Source organism: Miniopterus natalensis, chromosome 8 (assembly GCF_054644295.1).
Source record: "Miniopterus natalensis isolate mMinNat1 chromosome 8, mMinNat1.hap1, whole genome shotgun sequence".
NCBI lineage: Eukaryota > Metazoa > Chordata > Mammalia > Chiroptera > Miniopteridae > Miniopterus > Miniopterus natalensis.
In genome coordinates this window covers 48,355,301-48,370,347 of record NC_142088.1, presented here as the reverse complement: position 1 = coordinate 48,370,347, position 15,047 = coordinate 48,355,301, and the positions used below count along the sequence as shown (strand labels likewise).

At 40.3% G+C, this 15,047-nt stretch overlaps 1 protein-coding gene across 1 annotated transcript in view; it reads right to left on the bottom strand.

Annotated features, from left to right (window-relative positions):
• The window catches only part of DPP4 (dipeptidyl peptidase 4), a 75,148-nt gene that overhangs the window by 5,250 nt on the left and 54,851 nt on the right, over positions 1-15,047 (bottom strand). Inside the window, exons 20-23 of the mRNA XM_087819397.1 lie at positions 13,199-13,393; positions 9,828-9,882; positions 8,985-9,084; positions 5,883-5,947 (exon numbers count right to left, since the gene is read on the bottom strand). Coding sequence (XP_087675523.1) covers positions 5,883-5,947; positions 8,985-9,084; positions 9,828-9,882; positions 13,199-13,393 — 415 coding nt within the window. The remainder of the gene's footprint in view (positions 1-5,882; positions 5,948-8,984; positions 9,085-9,827; positions 9,883-13,198; positions 13,394-15,047) is intronic.

The window sequence follows — 15,047 nt, the reverse complement described above, 5'->3', positions numbered from 1 at the left end:
TTGAAATAAAAGAGAGAGCTGATAAGAGTGGGGAAGTACTGTGAGAAACAGAAGGTCTAACAATTTTGAAGCTACCCCTTGTGCCACCCAGGAACCATAAGGACAGTTTGCTTCTTGAAGATAATGGTGGCAGCTGCCATGTTTTAAAAGTGCACTTCATGGCAGAGGCACAGGTATCTCATTTAATCCTTGCAATAACCCCATGGGGCAGGTCTGATTATCCCCATATCTAGATGAGGAAACTGAGGTCCAGATAGCTTACGTAACCTCCCCAAGTTCATGCTGCTAGTAAGTGCTAGAACCCGATTTGGGGTACAGGGCTCATTCCAAAGCCCATTCCCTTCAACATCACGGTCTCGTGTCCCTTCGCATCGCAGCCAGACAACTCATCACCACTTCCAGGACCTTGCAGACAGCCCAGTACTTCAGTGACACATTACCTTGGGCGTACCGACTTCTTTATGCATTCTCCCACTTGAATCTGAGGCCTTATAAATAATATTAAATGATGCTATTTTGGGAAGCACCGTCAACACCACAGAAAACAGAGGCCACCAAAAATATTTAAGAAAACATTAATTCAACCCACAATATCAGATGTTTTACTTGTTTACATCTATCAAACAACTGTCCCCAAGAGATGCCAAGGAAAGGGCTCCCATCAACCCAAAGGGGGGGGGGCCCTACCTCGGGCCTCAGCAAGCAACACTGGCTTCTTTAAAGATCACACAGCAGTCAACATTTTATCAGCACTCAACAAACAAGTTAAGGTTTGGCTGAAATCTGAAGGTCTCTCTCCCTTTGGCATATTCTGGGGTAATAGAACAAATGTCAAATCAGTACAAGATGGCATATTTACAGAATTGCACCCTGTTTTGCATAACCTAACGATGCAGCAGTTCTTAAGGACTGAACATTTTAAATCTGCTAGCAGAAGACTGCCAAATCTATGACTGTTTCGCACACTTGCCAGGAGCCTATCAAATTTTGAGCAAAATGCAAAATAAATCTCCTCTACAAGTTAAATCAGTCCCTTCTGCGTGTTCCAGGCTGCCCTCTTCTCCTGGCAACGCAGCTCAGGACTTGGGCCTCGTTTCCCTTGCCCTTGATCTTGCACTTGTGTCTAATGTGTATTCATAAAGCCATTCCCCCGCCAGCCTTATGTCCTGCCCGACTGGCCCCCATTTGGCCTGCTCTCCCCGCAGCCCTTCTTTGGTGCTGTCCCTCGGTTCATAGGACCCGCTTCACAAATCCCCGTAAAACCAGCCCTGTCTGCTGCCACTGGCTGCCTGGGAGGCTTCGCTGCCTAGTCCCTGTGTGCGGCCCACGGAGGGCACCTACGCTCGCCCTCTCCATCTTCCTAAGTCTGTCCAGAATGACCTCAGGTCAGTGCCCTCTCCCTTTCCCTGCCCTTCAGTATCTGTATGTTATATAGCACTTTCGGGCCTGTTTCTGTGTTGGTAAAATCGACATAAATTTAGAGCACTTATCTCAGAGAATCTGAGGGAGAAGTGAACCTAACAGTTCAGGTAAAGAGCTTAGGATAATATTTGATCATAGATGCTAGCACTTAATAAATGAAAAAAATAAACAACTGAAACTAGATGCTCCTGGTTGAAAGGAGTGGTGGGGAGGTGGAACCCTAGCTTCGTGGCCATTTCCCTTCCCCTCCCTACATGCTTGGGAGGTACCGAATTCCTGGAGCTCCACAGTCACGATTTGGAAACCACTAGTCTTTTTCGTACATATGAGGCACTTTGTCTTATTTATGTTCATGCTTTGTTACCTACTCTCTTTTATTTATCTCCCAGAATTTTGTGGGATGTTTTATCTCACCAACAAGGTAATGTCTGAACAGTTAAAACATCAGCAACCTTAAATGGGTGAATGAAAGTCTACCACATGTTAACATTTTTTGTAGATTTGACTAAAAGACCCATGACTGACCATATGAGAGACTATTTGGCAATGTTAGTCAGAAACCCACTCTTCAAGATGTGGCCACAGTCGTTCATTGCTTATTATTGCTACTGGGGGTGAGGGTTGTCTCATGGGCTATCTGATTCCTTTGCTCAAGTCTGTCACCATTTTTGTCTGCTGTGGACTGAGGTTCACTGCAGAAAAAATGTGTACAGAGCAACACTGCCTATTAGCTGTGTTTGTCACCCCTACATTTTGGCTGCCGACTTAGAGCTTCTGGGAGCGTCTCGTTGGAGTCGTCAGGAGATGAACGTTTTCCTTCGAGTTCCTGGTATCCTTTAAACGTGCTCCTGCCTGCGACGTGGCAGTGGTGGGTGATTATCTGCAAAAGGAGTCTGATGGAGTAGCTGTTTTTGTCACTGCGTTGGGTTCCAGCCTTAGTTGCAAGGTCCCCTCATCTCTACGACAGTTTTGTAAGAATAGGGAAGGGCACTCTCTCACGATATAGCCTCAGAGGTGCGCACCTTCGTGAACGCATCATAGACTAGCTTTCGGCAGCGCGCAGGCTGAACAGCTATCCGCGGCACCCTTGACTGTGCCACTAGAATTTAAAAATGGTTCCACCAAGTCCCTTTCCTAGACAGTAAGTAGAACCTTTATTTCACAAAATGTGCTTCTCTTAGTGATGTGGATTCCTCTAAATTCTTCCAAATATGGGTCATCAATGACCTAATAATGAATCAGTATCTCATTTGAGTTTTATTAAAAATAGTATTCTCTTCTAAAGGCTAATACCCTGATGATTCATTAGCTGGAAACACAGACAAAGATCAGGGCCTTATTTCTTTGACATACTTTGGGCATTTCTATCCTGGACATGCTGAAAAAAGTCATTGGCCAGAGTAAATAGGAATCATTTTCAAAATCTGTCCTTCTGACCCAGGAAATGCACAGGGTAGTGAAAGCCTCTAAGAAATTATCTTCTTTGTCTTTTTAAAGAGGGTGGGAGAATGGGAGAGGGGAGAGAGAGAGAGAGAGAGAGAGAGAGAGAGAGAGAGAGGGAGGGAGGGAGGGAGGGAAAGGGAGGGAGGGAGAGAGAGAATAAATATAAACCACCTGGGAAAGAAAAGTAAAAGAAGACAGGGTCCAGAGGGGCAGCTGGGGCCTCGGAGGAAAATAGAATCTTTGAATATATTCTTGCCAGAGACAAAAGCACAGGCTCATTTAAAAAACAAAGGAGGGCAGCTTGATTCTAAAGCCTGCTGTGCACCAAATATAGGCACTTAGATTCAGTTCTCCACTTTCAGAGGAAGCAATAACCAGGGTGGAAAGAATTCTGTGAGTGCATTTGCCTCACTTTCTCCTGCCCACCTTAACGATCGCAGCCCAAATAATTCCTCTGAGTAACACGTTGAGAACCTTTAGCTCCCTGGTACTGGCAGTTTTAATATGTCCATTGCCAGCAATGAATTCCGAGCCAAGAAAACCCGACTCCTGGCGGTGGAAGGATTAAACAGTCCTCGGGCGCCATCTGTGCAGTGAATGGAAGGAGTGACTCCGTGCACCCAGTGTGCGTGTTGCCATTGGCAGTGGGAAGTGACTTCTGTTTACACGGCTACCTCACGCAGCAGGACACCCAAGGGGGGAGGGGGGAGTGGCCACCGCAGCGGGGCGCAGGGCGAGGAAGAGGGGGATCTGCGTGGGAATGAGGAGCCTATGGAAGGACTGAAAAAAAATGAAATGGCAGATTAAATCAGACTATCCTATAGGGGAGGCTGGTTAAAGAGGAAACACCCTGTTGGCGGATGTTCATCTGAGGAAGCAGGTTAGGTGCATGGTCTTCCCTTAGATGTCTGGGTTTGGACTTGACCGTACGCTTCTAGGTTCAAAGATTTTTCAACATGGGATTTTAAAAATGAACATTGGACTCATAATCCACCAGCTTCTAGAGTCAGGGTTAGGGTCCTGGGCAGTACACCTTCACTGTTTCGGGAGATGTCAGTACATTGGGCTCTCGGAGAAAGCCCTCTGGCCACTCAGCAAATATGGTATATACCGTAGGAGGGGTGGTTTTCAGATGCAAGCATCCTGGGAACGGTCATGGACAAGACAATTCCATCTGTAAAATGGGAGAAGTGGTGGAGACATACAATTTTTATAACAATGTTTCCCTTCAAAGGGTTTTAAAATTAAATCAGGAAAAGTTTTAAGATTCATACTTCATACTGGGTAATCCAAAGGATACAAGGTTGAGAAACACCTTGAGTAGCTAATAATACTGCGGAGGGGAAATGGGCGTACAAACCAACTATGAGTCCAAGGCAGGTAAGTGGATTAGAGAGGTCCGAGGAAGATGTCGTGGCATTTGAAAGGGAGAACAGTGCAAGTCTCTTATTAGATGGAGATGGAAAGGAAATGACATTCCAGGCAGAGGGAAAACAGGACAAAGGCACAAATATTCAGAGAACAGTGAACAGTCCAGGTAAACTGGGCCGTTGTAAGAAGGGTGTTGAACGCCCGGTGAAAGTAGAGCACACCAGAAAGGTTCATTAAAGTGTTGTGGGTGGGGGTTAATCTCGTAGCTCCTTGGGGTGTAGGCTAAAGTGGGCAAAGACAGCTAAAGGGAGACCAGTAAAAGGGGAGACAGTCATGTGACAGCAACAATGTGGATATGAAGAAGGGAAAGGGCGTCTGAAGCAGCCTATTGGAGGAGAAACAGTGGGAAGAATTGAGGCCACAGTATCATGTGGGACAATTAGCAGAAATGGGGACAGCTTGATTTGTGCATCTCACTTTACAGGTTGTTACTTTTCTATCTTGACTGGAAAACACACACAAGCACAAAGAGACACATACCTCTCCCCACCTCTCCCCCACCAGCCTTGTTAAATAAAGCTGAAAGTAAGAGGTAAAACTACACTGTCTGTGCTTATGTTGCAAAACTAGAAATGTTTAGTTTTATTGTGTTTTGATCAAATGGCTTTAGAATCCATAGTAAAAACATCTTATAAAAATGTACAACTAATGCTCAAAGAAATGTATCACTATGAAACCGGTATCTTGAGAGTTGTGGCACAGATGAATTGTTCTCCTAAATTATTCTTGTTTTGTTTTCCTTTCTTTTAAATTAATTATTCTGGGAAGAGTTTTGAATTTCCTTTGGAGAATGTAAACATCAGATGATTTGCCTTGTCACCTGACGTTTCAGGGTTTTTGACTAACATGACAGAATCAGGAACATGGTGGATGGGCCACAGTGCTAGAAGGGTCCGTCGTACTTAGACTCACACTTCCATCAGCCTCAGTGTGGCTCTGGCTTTGCGGTGGCATCCACACTAGCACATGGGGCTGCCAGTGATAGTGGCACCCAGGCCATATGTCAAGTGCTACAGCCTGTCAGCCGAGCAACCTGCCCACTGGGTCTCCTGTAGGGCAACCAGCCCGTTGGTTGCTATTGAGTAATTAGGGTTCAAGGGCTTTTCAGGGTATCGCCCAACTGTATCTACTCCTCACCTGCATTAATCAAATCTAGTGTGAAAAAAACTGTACATATTTAGCTATGAATAAGAAAATTATAGGCTTGTACACACATCTTAATTATGATAATACCATAATAATTTTAATATATCTAAAGGTTTAGAATCATCTAGCTGTAAAAAATATGCTGAATTTGACATGTTTTCTAAACTGAAATTTTTATAATTAAAGTAATTATCTGGTGAGGCTTTGTATTTCCAAATGAATGCATATTGTGACCTATATAGCATACGATAAAGACTGTAATTATGCAGAATATAGTAGGGGAAGCTACTGGAGTATCTTTAAACCACCTGTGTTATTTCTTACAACAAGAATTTGTTGGAAATAAAAATATATATATTTTATAGAATAGATACAATTTAAAATGTTCTTAAACCACTTCTAAATGGGTTATAAAATGGATCTGGTTCCTCATCTCTTACCTTGTAATGGTCAAGGTTGTCTTCTGGAGTTGGGAGACCCATGTAACGTTCTGTGTATACTGAGTCTGTGATGGAGAAAAGAAGAAAAGTTAATTCATACAATTAAAACTGTTCTTCCTTTTATTGGGTTACTTTGTGTGCTTTGGTACGTCTTAAGTTTGCATAGGTCTACAGTGTTACCCTCAGAAGTATCTCCCCGGATCATTTTTATTTGGCTTTTTAATGCAGCCAGACACCTGCTCAGACTCCTGTCTTTCCGCACTCTGCCCTAGCCCGCCCCCACACAGCTCTCATGATGAGGGCAGAGAGAGAGCAAACTAGATGAGCTAAAACCCAATCAATCATCCACCTTCAGGGAAGTCAAATGTCAAGTGCTAAGAGGTCAGGAATCTTTATATTATCATCTGATCACCTCAAAGAATCTCAATTAGGAAGTCACTTAATGCCTCAGTTGTCCTGAATGTTTTGGTCCTGACACAGTGTATGTCCTAATTTATAATATGCTGTTACTTTTTGGAACTCTCTAGTAGTGTTCAATTGCTAGTTGCTTACTTAAATCATATTTTGGCAGGTTGAAATTCACTATAATAAAAAAATTCAGTTATCATTTATTTGCTCTATAAACCAGTATCGTCTCAGCTACCCCATTAAAAATGAAGTTAAACATTAGTTTTCTTTCACTTCATGGAGAGGTCTCTGTTTTGGTGTTGTAGCAGTTGAGTATTGTGAAACAGGTTACATTAATATCTGCTGAAATGATATAAGCTCTTTTATCTATATATATGGCAGAAAAATATATCCATTATTGGTTTGGTTATTTTGGGTTATTAAACATATTTTTGCCCTGTTTAAAAGAACTGAATCATATATCTTATCTATCATCTATGACATGTATATCATATCATTTATATATTATGTGTATATTATATAACATATATCATATATAATATATATTATATGCATCGTTATATATGTATGCTAAAATATCAGTGAGAAAATATACTGTAGCTGAATTCCAATATAACTTTAAAAATATTAAATAACTGTTTTGAAAGATGCTCCCTTAAATGACCAGATTACAGTAAGTAAAAGTCTAAGAATAATACATTGCCACTGAGCTATATAGGTGTGGCTTAAATTTCACTGTTATTGTACAAGTATTTTAATACTGATCTCATTAATTCTTTAAATGAGTGTAACATCTAAACCACAAGCTTAAGCAACATTCTTACCCTTTCTGTATGGTTGGCATTGAAGATGAAAAACTAAATTGATAATGAGTGTTAATTGTTCCACATGTTCTCTTTTGACATGCCCTTTCTATGGAAGTCTAAATATTTTCCTCCAAGATTGGTAAGAGCAATATTTTATCATTTTGATTACAATGAGTACAGGCTATATGACACTAAATTAGAAAATACATTTTAAAGGGTACTTTATGAGATATTCAGAAAATGCTCATATCTTTTTTTTTTTTTAATTTAAATATGAGTAAGTTAGGTTGTACATTTGAAAGGGGGGAAAATGTCCTTTAAGGGCAAAATATATCTTTCTTCAAACAGCCACAGACTTCAATTCTTCTTGTCCTAGAACATAATAACCTTTCTTATTATGCTAACCAAATTTGCAAGTGTAAGAAGATGTGACATTTAAAAAATAATATTTTAAAAATGCATAATGCAGTTGTAAACTTTTAGAAATATGCTTTGAAATACCATTTCCGTGGTATCTGATCTGTTATGTAAAATTGTTCAAATTTACACATATATAGGAATTCTAGAAAGTTCCTATGTGTTAGGTTGGTCCATACACATTTAAGGAAGTTCTCTTATCATTACATGTCTCTAAACTCACAAAGTTTGTTTTTATTATTTTATTGACCAGCAGAGGTCTCCAAAAACAAGCCATCCAATAGAACGATTTAAAAAATATATATATATTTTTAAATATGTCTGTTGATTTCAGAGAGAGGGAGAGGGAGAGGGAGAGAGAGAGATAGAAACAATGATGAGAGAGTCACTGATCAGCTGCCTCCTGCACGCTCCCTACTGGGGATCGAGCCTGCAACCTGGGCATGTGCCCTGACCAGGAACTGAATCTTGATTTCCTGGATCATAGGTCGATGCTCAACCGCTGAGCCACGCTGGCCAGGTGAATAGAACGATTATTAATATTGAGCAGAAAAGTGTTACATGGAAACAAATCCATGGTGTGAGGATCAAATCTTAACTATGTTCTCCAGTGTGTGTTTTTTTAACAGAAAGCTAGCAGTGTATTTTTTTACATTGGCTTCTCTTGATTTGGAGAGGCTTGAAAAAAAGCGTTTTCCACAAGATTGGTACAACCATATGTTAGGACATAAAATATTTAATGAGCATATTCATTATCAATGATTGTATCTTTATACTACAGAAAGGACTTGAAGTGGGGTCAGAAGAGACACAGGAAAAAATTCATTTCCTCACCCACCTGTGACTCTTCTCCTCTACCTACTATGGCACTGCTCACTTCCCCCTCCTTGGAAATTGTAGTCTTACATGTGTACGATGCCTGATAAAATAATATTTTATCAACGATGAAGATGACAGTCTAGAGTAGCTTTCACTTACTTAGAGACAATGGAAAAAATAAACCTCCCAGAAGTTTTCTTGTCTCTATTCTCTTCTTTCCACCCAATGCCCTACTTACATTTGATCTTTACCAGAAGAGAAAGGGACACATGCTTTTTTTATTCTGCTAATATATGAAGCCCAACACTCAAGTTAGAATAAAGATAAGGAAGAGTTTCTTTATCTGGAGAAATGTAGCAATAGGGATGTCTGGGAATTTGGAAAGCAGAATTTGTTTATAAGGTTTGTTGGTAAGAAATTTGGAAAGCAGAATTTGTTGGTAACTAAATGTGTAGATAACATATGACACCATCCAGCCTTTCACAAAAGCAGAAAAAGGGAGATTGTTTCATCACGGGTATCCATAAACTATGCGTAAGATAAGAGAGCTTATTCACTCTAGAAACACCGAAACCCAAAAAGGAATGGTCCTGTCGTTGGAATGTCAAGGTCGACACTCGGGACCACTTTGTGCTCGATGGTGACTACATACCATAGAATTCCCACGCCGACACGGGCGCCACGGCGATTCCGCACTTGAACACTCGGCTTCCTGCCCCCAGGACCATTGAGGTTACGTACCCTCCATATGACTAAGGAATGGAAACAGTTATTTTTATGGAGGTAAAGGAATTAAGAACATATGGTGAGCGAGTTGCAGTTTCCACATTTCTCACATCTTTATATACTGTGCCTCTTTAGAGATAGAAAGCATGGCAGAGGAGCTTAAATTGGCCTTAATTGGACAGTATCTAAAGACTACATTTTCAGAGCCCTAGGCCCTTTTCTTAGTACGTGTGAGGGGGAAAAGCACTGAAAAGTTTCTAGATAGTAGCATTTAAAACAAAATAAAAACAATAAACAATAAATCTTTACTGACTTTGACTCATGAGAAAAGTCTCCCTCCCTCCCTCCTATCCTTGTACCTTCCCCTCCTCTCTCCCTTTCCTTCCTCTCTCCCTTTCCTTCCTCTCTCCCTTCCTTCCTTCCTTCCTTCCTTCCTTCCTTCCTTCCTTCCTTCCTTCCTTCCTTCCTTCCTTCCTTCCTTCCTTCCTTCCTTCCTTCCTTCCTTCCTTCCTCCCTCCCTCCCTCCCTCCCCCCTCCCCCCCTCCCTCCCTCCCTCCCTCCCCTTTCTCATCATCATAAACAAAGATGTAAGCTTGGCTAGTAGAACTCATTACCTAGAGGTCTAAGACATTTTATTCAGACCTTTTAGATTAAAATGATAGACAGGATTTTCATCTCCAAATACTTACATACAAAAGATATATTCTCCTGCTCTAGGTTGAATTCACTAAGAAACAGATAGAGTGTCATCAGCCAGACAGCTACTCACCCAGCCCCAAATGGCAATTCGTTCCTCGTCCACAAATCCCATTTGTGAAAATTGTCTAAAATACACGGAAGAGGTCCCCAAATTAGTATTACACTGTGTACAGAAAACTAAGATAAATGCACAAATGTGAAACCCTGACATTTGTTCTCTATTTCATTCTATTAAAAACTAAGATCTATTACTACCAGCAGTCAAATAAACACCTGAGACCGATGTCTATCATTTTTAACTTGAGCCAGATGAACAAGGTTCGCTTTTGTTGGAGTCCATAAAAATCGTGTGTGGTGTGTGTGTGTGCGTGCGTGTGTGCGTGTGTGTGTGTGTGTGTGTGTGTGTCTGTGGTGTATGATTCACAGAAAACAAATCCTGGCAGTTTTTTTCACAGCTTTATATAAAAATTTGCAGCCCAGATGCACTTTTCTTTACATAATTGAATTTAAATCTCTCCAGATGTTTTTCACTTTGACAGAGGCTGCCCTTGCTGTGGAGAAATACAGGGGATAACATCTGGGTAGGGCTTAGAAATGTATCTGAGTTCCCTACCTGAGAATTTAAAAACCATTCTCTAAATGAATCCCTTCTAATGCTGGGATTGATTAGTTAGCTCAGCACCATTAAATCAGAAAGACTCTTTTTCTTGATAGATTAAGAAGTCTTTTTGCGACAAATTGTGTTCAGGATAGGAAACCAGGTAAAGAAAGGAGAAAAATGTTTTATGCTAAAAATGTTCATCTTAGCCTTAAATAAAAAATAACTTATTTACTTTTTGAAAATCTAGCAATTGGGACACAACTTTGTAGCACTGAAGGGTGTGGGAAACCCTTGCTTTGACCTGTATGTGACTTTGAGAATCTGTTTTCAATTGATGATTTATGTCTTAGGCTACCCTGAGTTAAGCAATATTAGCTAAGCAATACTATTAAAAATTTCATGTAGTTTTCAACTCACCATCTTCTTTCTCAGCAAACTTTTAAAACTTAGTATATATATGTACAAAAATGTGCACCAAGTCATGACTGTACAAGTTGATAAATCTTTACAAAGTGAACATATCCTTGAACAAAGGTACAGTGTTTACTATCACCCAGAAGTCTCTGGATTATATAAAAATCTGGATTCTATAAAAATTTCACCTAAATTTGTGCCATGGTTTTGATTTTATATAAATTGGGTCATGTAGAATGTGTTCTTTCTTGCCTAGCTTCTTCCATTCGATAGTCTGTTTGTGAGATTCATCTATGTGGTTGTGTATAGTTCTTTTTAGTTGCTGAAAAACTATTCCATTGTATAAACACAGTATATCTCATTGCATTTTAAAACTGCAGTTGTATATTGTGAATACTCAATTCTGTAATTTTAGGACTGTGTCAGTCAGACTTGAGAGGTCCTAGAAACTATGCCCTTTCTTGCAAAGGACCTATTTGGATAAATAAAAATTTATTTTAAAAGTATTACTGCTTCACTCTTGAACAAACTTGTCTTCTCTTTAATCTAAACCTCTCCTTTTTTGGCTTTAAGGAAAACAGTTAATTTTTAGCAATATAACAGACTCAGGGATACTCAATAAATTGACATCTCTTCAGTTGTTCCTTTTCTTAAAGGCATTTCCTCCACCCATTTAATCATTCATGATTTTTCTACATTTCCTGGTCTATGATTTCACAATATTATTTTAAATCACTTACTTATTATGCTTCTACAGATATCCAAGCATTTGGTTATAGAAACTCAAAGATTACATTTCTCATTTACCAGTTGAATGTAATTGAATGTAAGAGTTAGAGTAAGACCTAGATTCAAATCCTGAGTGACGTTGGCAAATAACCTAACTTAGGAGCCTCCATTTCTTTACCTGAAACATGGAATTCCAACGTCTACCTCCCAAGTTTGCTGTGCAGCTTCAGTGACAATGCAGGTGAAACATTTCCCATGTTACACACACATTAAGGAGTAACCATCATTTATAATTAAAATCTCTCTTAAAAGAGTCAGATCACGTCTATCTATACTCCCACAACTGGAGAGCACAGAATGAAATGTGACTCATATTTCACAAAGCCCTTATAATTGTGAATAATGAGGGTTGTGCTCCACAATTTTCCCAAAATTAGGTGAGGAGTAACCCTCATCCTGCTGGCTGTAGCCACTCCTAGGACTGCATGGCCTTCGCCTTCCTCCAGTTTAAATGAACACTGAACTCCTCTACTTAGCCCTGACTGTAGGGATGGTTTGTGTGCTTCGTTAGATGTTTACCCAAGTGTACATTTACCCCTCAATTTGTCCCTGTGTTTGATGAATTTCGAGTCTCTGTTCCTCAAAGGGGGTAGCACAGATGTCAGTTTCCTTTCTAGAGTCACAGGGATTGTGGAAATACCTTTTTTAAACTTTATATAAATCTATAATTGTTATAGGCAGTTAGACAGACATGAGCAGAGCGGGGATGATGGGCCAGGTACAGAAACTCACCAGGGCAGAAAGCCCCAGGTGCCTAGCAAGGGGCAAATCTGGGAAAACAGGAGCTTCACCCCCAGGGTAACCTTCCCTTCCTTGCATATGCTGGTCATATGGTTTAGACTCCCTGACTTTTTCTCCCTAAAGATAACATCTAGGTCTCAGTTGTGTTTCAGCTCCAGGCCCAGAAAAGCAGCAAAACCAGACAAGTGATGCCATGGCTACCTCAGGACAGCTGCATTGACTAATGGCCCCCTGCCCTGGTGCTGACCATGACCATGAAAGAGCACCCCTGGAAAGCTGATGAATATTCTATTGAGACCCACCCCCTGAGACCTCCCCTAAGATTTCCATCTGCAAGAGAGGGATAAATACACTCAGGATGAAGGACCCAGCACTAGCTCTTCCCCAGGGGAACATGCCAGAGTCATTCAACTTCCCCCTTCTTCCCTCTAAGGGACCTCATGAGACTTGCAACCAGAGGAGCAATGGGCAGTGGCAGCTCATCCTGGGCTAAGCCCCTGAACCTGTCTCCAAGGCCCCCTTCCTCTGACTTCCCAGTGAGCCAAAGCAGCCCAGCCTAGGCTCTCCTGTTGCTTCTTCTGTGCCCTTCCCTGTTTCACTGTCCTAAGTATATTTTTCCTGCAGCCAGTAAATTCCTGCTTGCTTTGCTGCACTTTGTCTCTTGATTTAAATCTTTCCTTTAAGAAGACTAGATCCGAGTTTTTTCGCCTCACCAGTAACATACTGACATGCATTTTTTGTCTAAATATGATTATCTCCAAAAAAATCCACCCCAAGGATGAAAGATTACAAATTCATACCAGGACACTTCAAATTCTTTACACTTTAGGAATTTAAAATATAAATCAGGTGGGGGGGTATCAGATGACCTTTGCATTTATCTCCTAGTCACTCACTTGGCTGCTTCAATTTGATCTTCAACTTCAAATGTTCCCAGTCTTCTGTTGATTGCATGCATGATCTTATCTCCTCGGTAACCACTTCCTCTGCCATCAAAGCTAGCTACTATAATATTTTCTGTGCTTGCAAGGTAAGTAGCCCAGTTGAGTGTGAAGGTGGCATCTGCTTTTTGACTACAGGGGCCTGCATACCTGTGGAAAAATACACACACACATTTTTAGCCTGTATGGTTTTCCTGAGTTGAATGGGGAGTGCTTGCATTTCTATTCCTTGTGGACAAGAAGTGTTCATATTTCCAGACCATGAGCCTGAAATCGTGCCAGCTGCTGAGGTGTTCACAACAGGTCCTCTAATACTTGGCAACATGACTATAATGGCTGTGTGTTTCCTTCAAAGATGCCCATCATTTTCACCTTTGAAGACTGTTATCAAACAGACTTCATTGGCCAACATTTTCTAAGTCATATACATATATATATGTATATGTATATATATAAAACTTGGAAATCAAAAAAATAAATTCTCTAGTAGTTGGGATAAGGGAGTTATGAAAAAATAACGAGGATGACAATAAATGCAGCTTTGAAAATACCTTTTCATCTCAGCTTACAAATATTCCTAGACTAAAGTGTATTCCTAGGTTGGAACTTCCTTAAGGACCTTGACTGCTACATGATATGGAACGAATTTCCTCCACTACTCAGCACCATGTTGTACACTACAGCTCCTAAATCACTGTGGAATGGACCAAAGTATGAATGAACACGATTCTTTAAAACTTCAAAGGAGAAAGAGACAGACTATTGGAAATTGGATGTGTTGTTCAGCATTCTATTTATTAACAAGTTTAACTCCCTTGTACCTGCAACCTTCATAAGCTACAGCCTACTCTACACACAGCAGTGTGCAAAATCTCTCTCAAGCCTTCTTATTTCCCTTTGTTAATCAAGAGGCTCCCCATCACTCGCTCATTGCTTTCCATCTATAGGACTCCTGGACCCAGATCTTCTCCAGTAACTCTTCCCTCCCCAGCCCATTTCTTCTCCTCAGCTGCTCAATGTCCCTGCACAGGTCTGGACAAGACCTGCTTGCAAGCCTTTGCTAACATTTTCCTCCCTCTCCTTAGAGATGGCAGTCAAAGAACTTCAGTTTTACACATATTATTGTGTTACTAAATATTGTAAGCTAAATATTGTAACATTCTAACTTTATATAAAGAAGGATGCAGTCATGCATTTCTGGGGCATGCCCACATTTTTTAACATGTGAAATGCTTTGGTTCTTATAAATTTGGTAAAATAATAACTTCTTTTAATAGCAGTTATAAATCAAGTAGCCTAACAGACCCTAACATTAAACAGCAATGTTTTTGAAAATAGAAAACAAAGATTTAGACAACTAAGGATGTGAAGAGGGAAATCACTGAAAAGAAATGAGCACCGAATTTACCATTTTAAAAAACTTTTTAAATAGGGAGGCCTAATCTTTACTTATTGAGGAGTCAAAGAAGATAAAATGTCATTCTTTTCCAAAGGATCCTTTTTTAGGATTGTGACTAAAGCCTAAAGCAAATTAATGTCACTGTAGTCAAAACTAGGCTTAATGAAAATCAAATAGCACATCTGGAATTTTAAAATACCTCTTTTTTTTTTCTTGGAGCTTTTTTGTTTTGTTTACATGGAACTGTAAATACAATGGAACAAGGCTGTATGTGATTTAATATGTGTACCCTTCCTTCATCTTTTTTTTGCTAGTAGCAACAGAAAAGTGATGTTGCTGAGCTTGAGCTTCAGTTTTCTCTTCTAGATAATGGGCCAAACAGGACCCACCACATGGGTTTGCTGT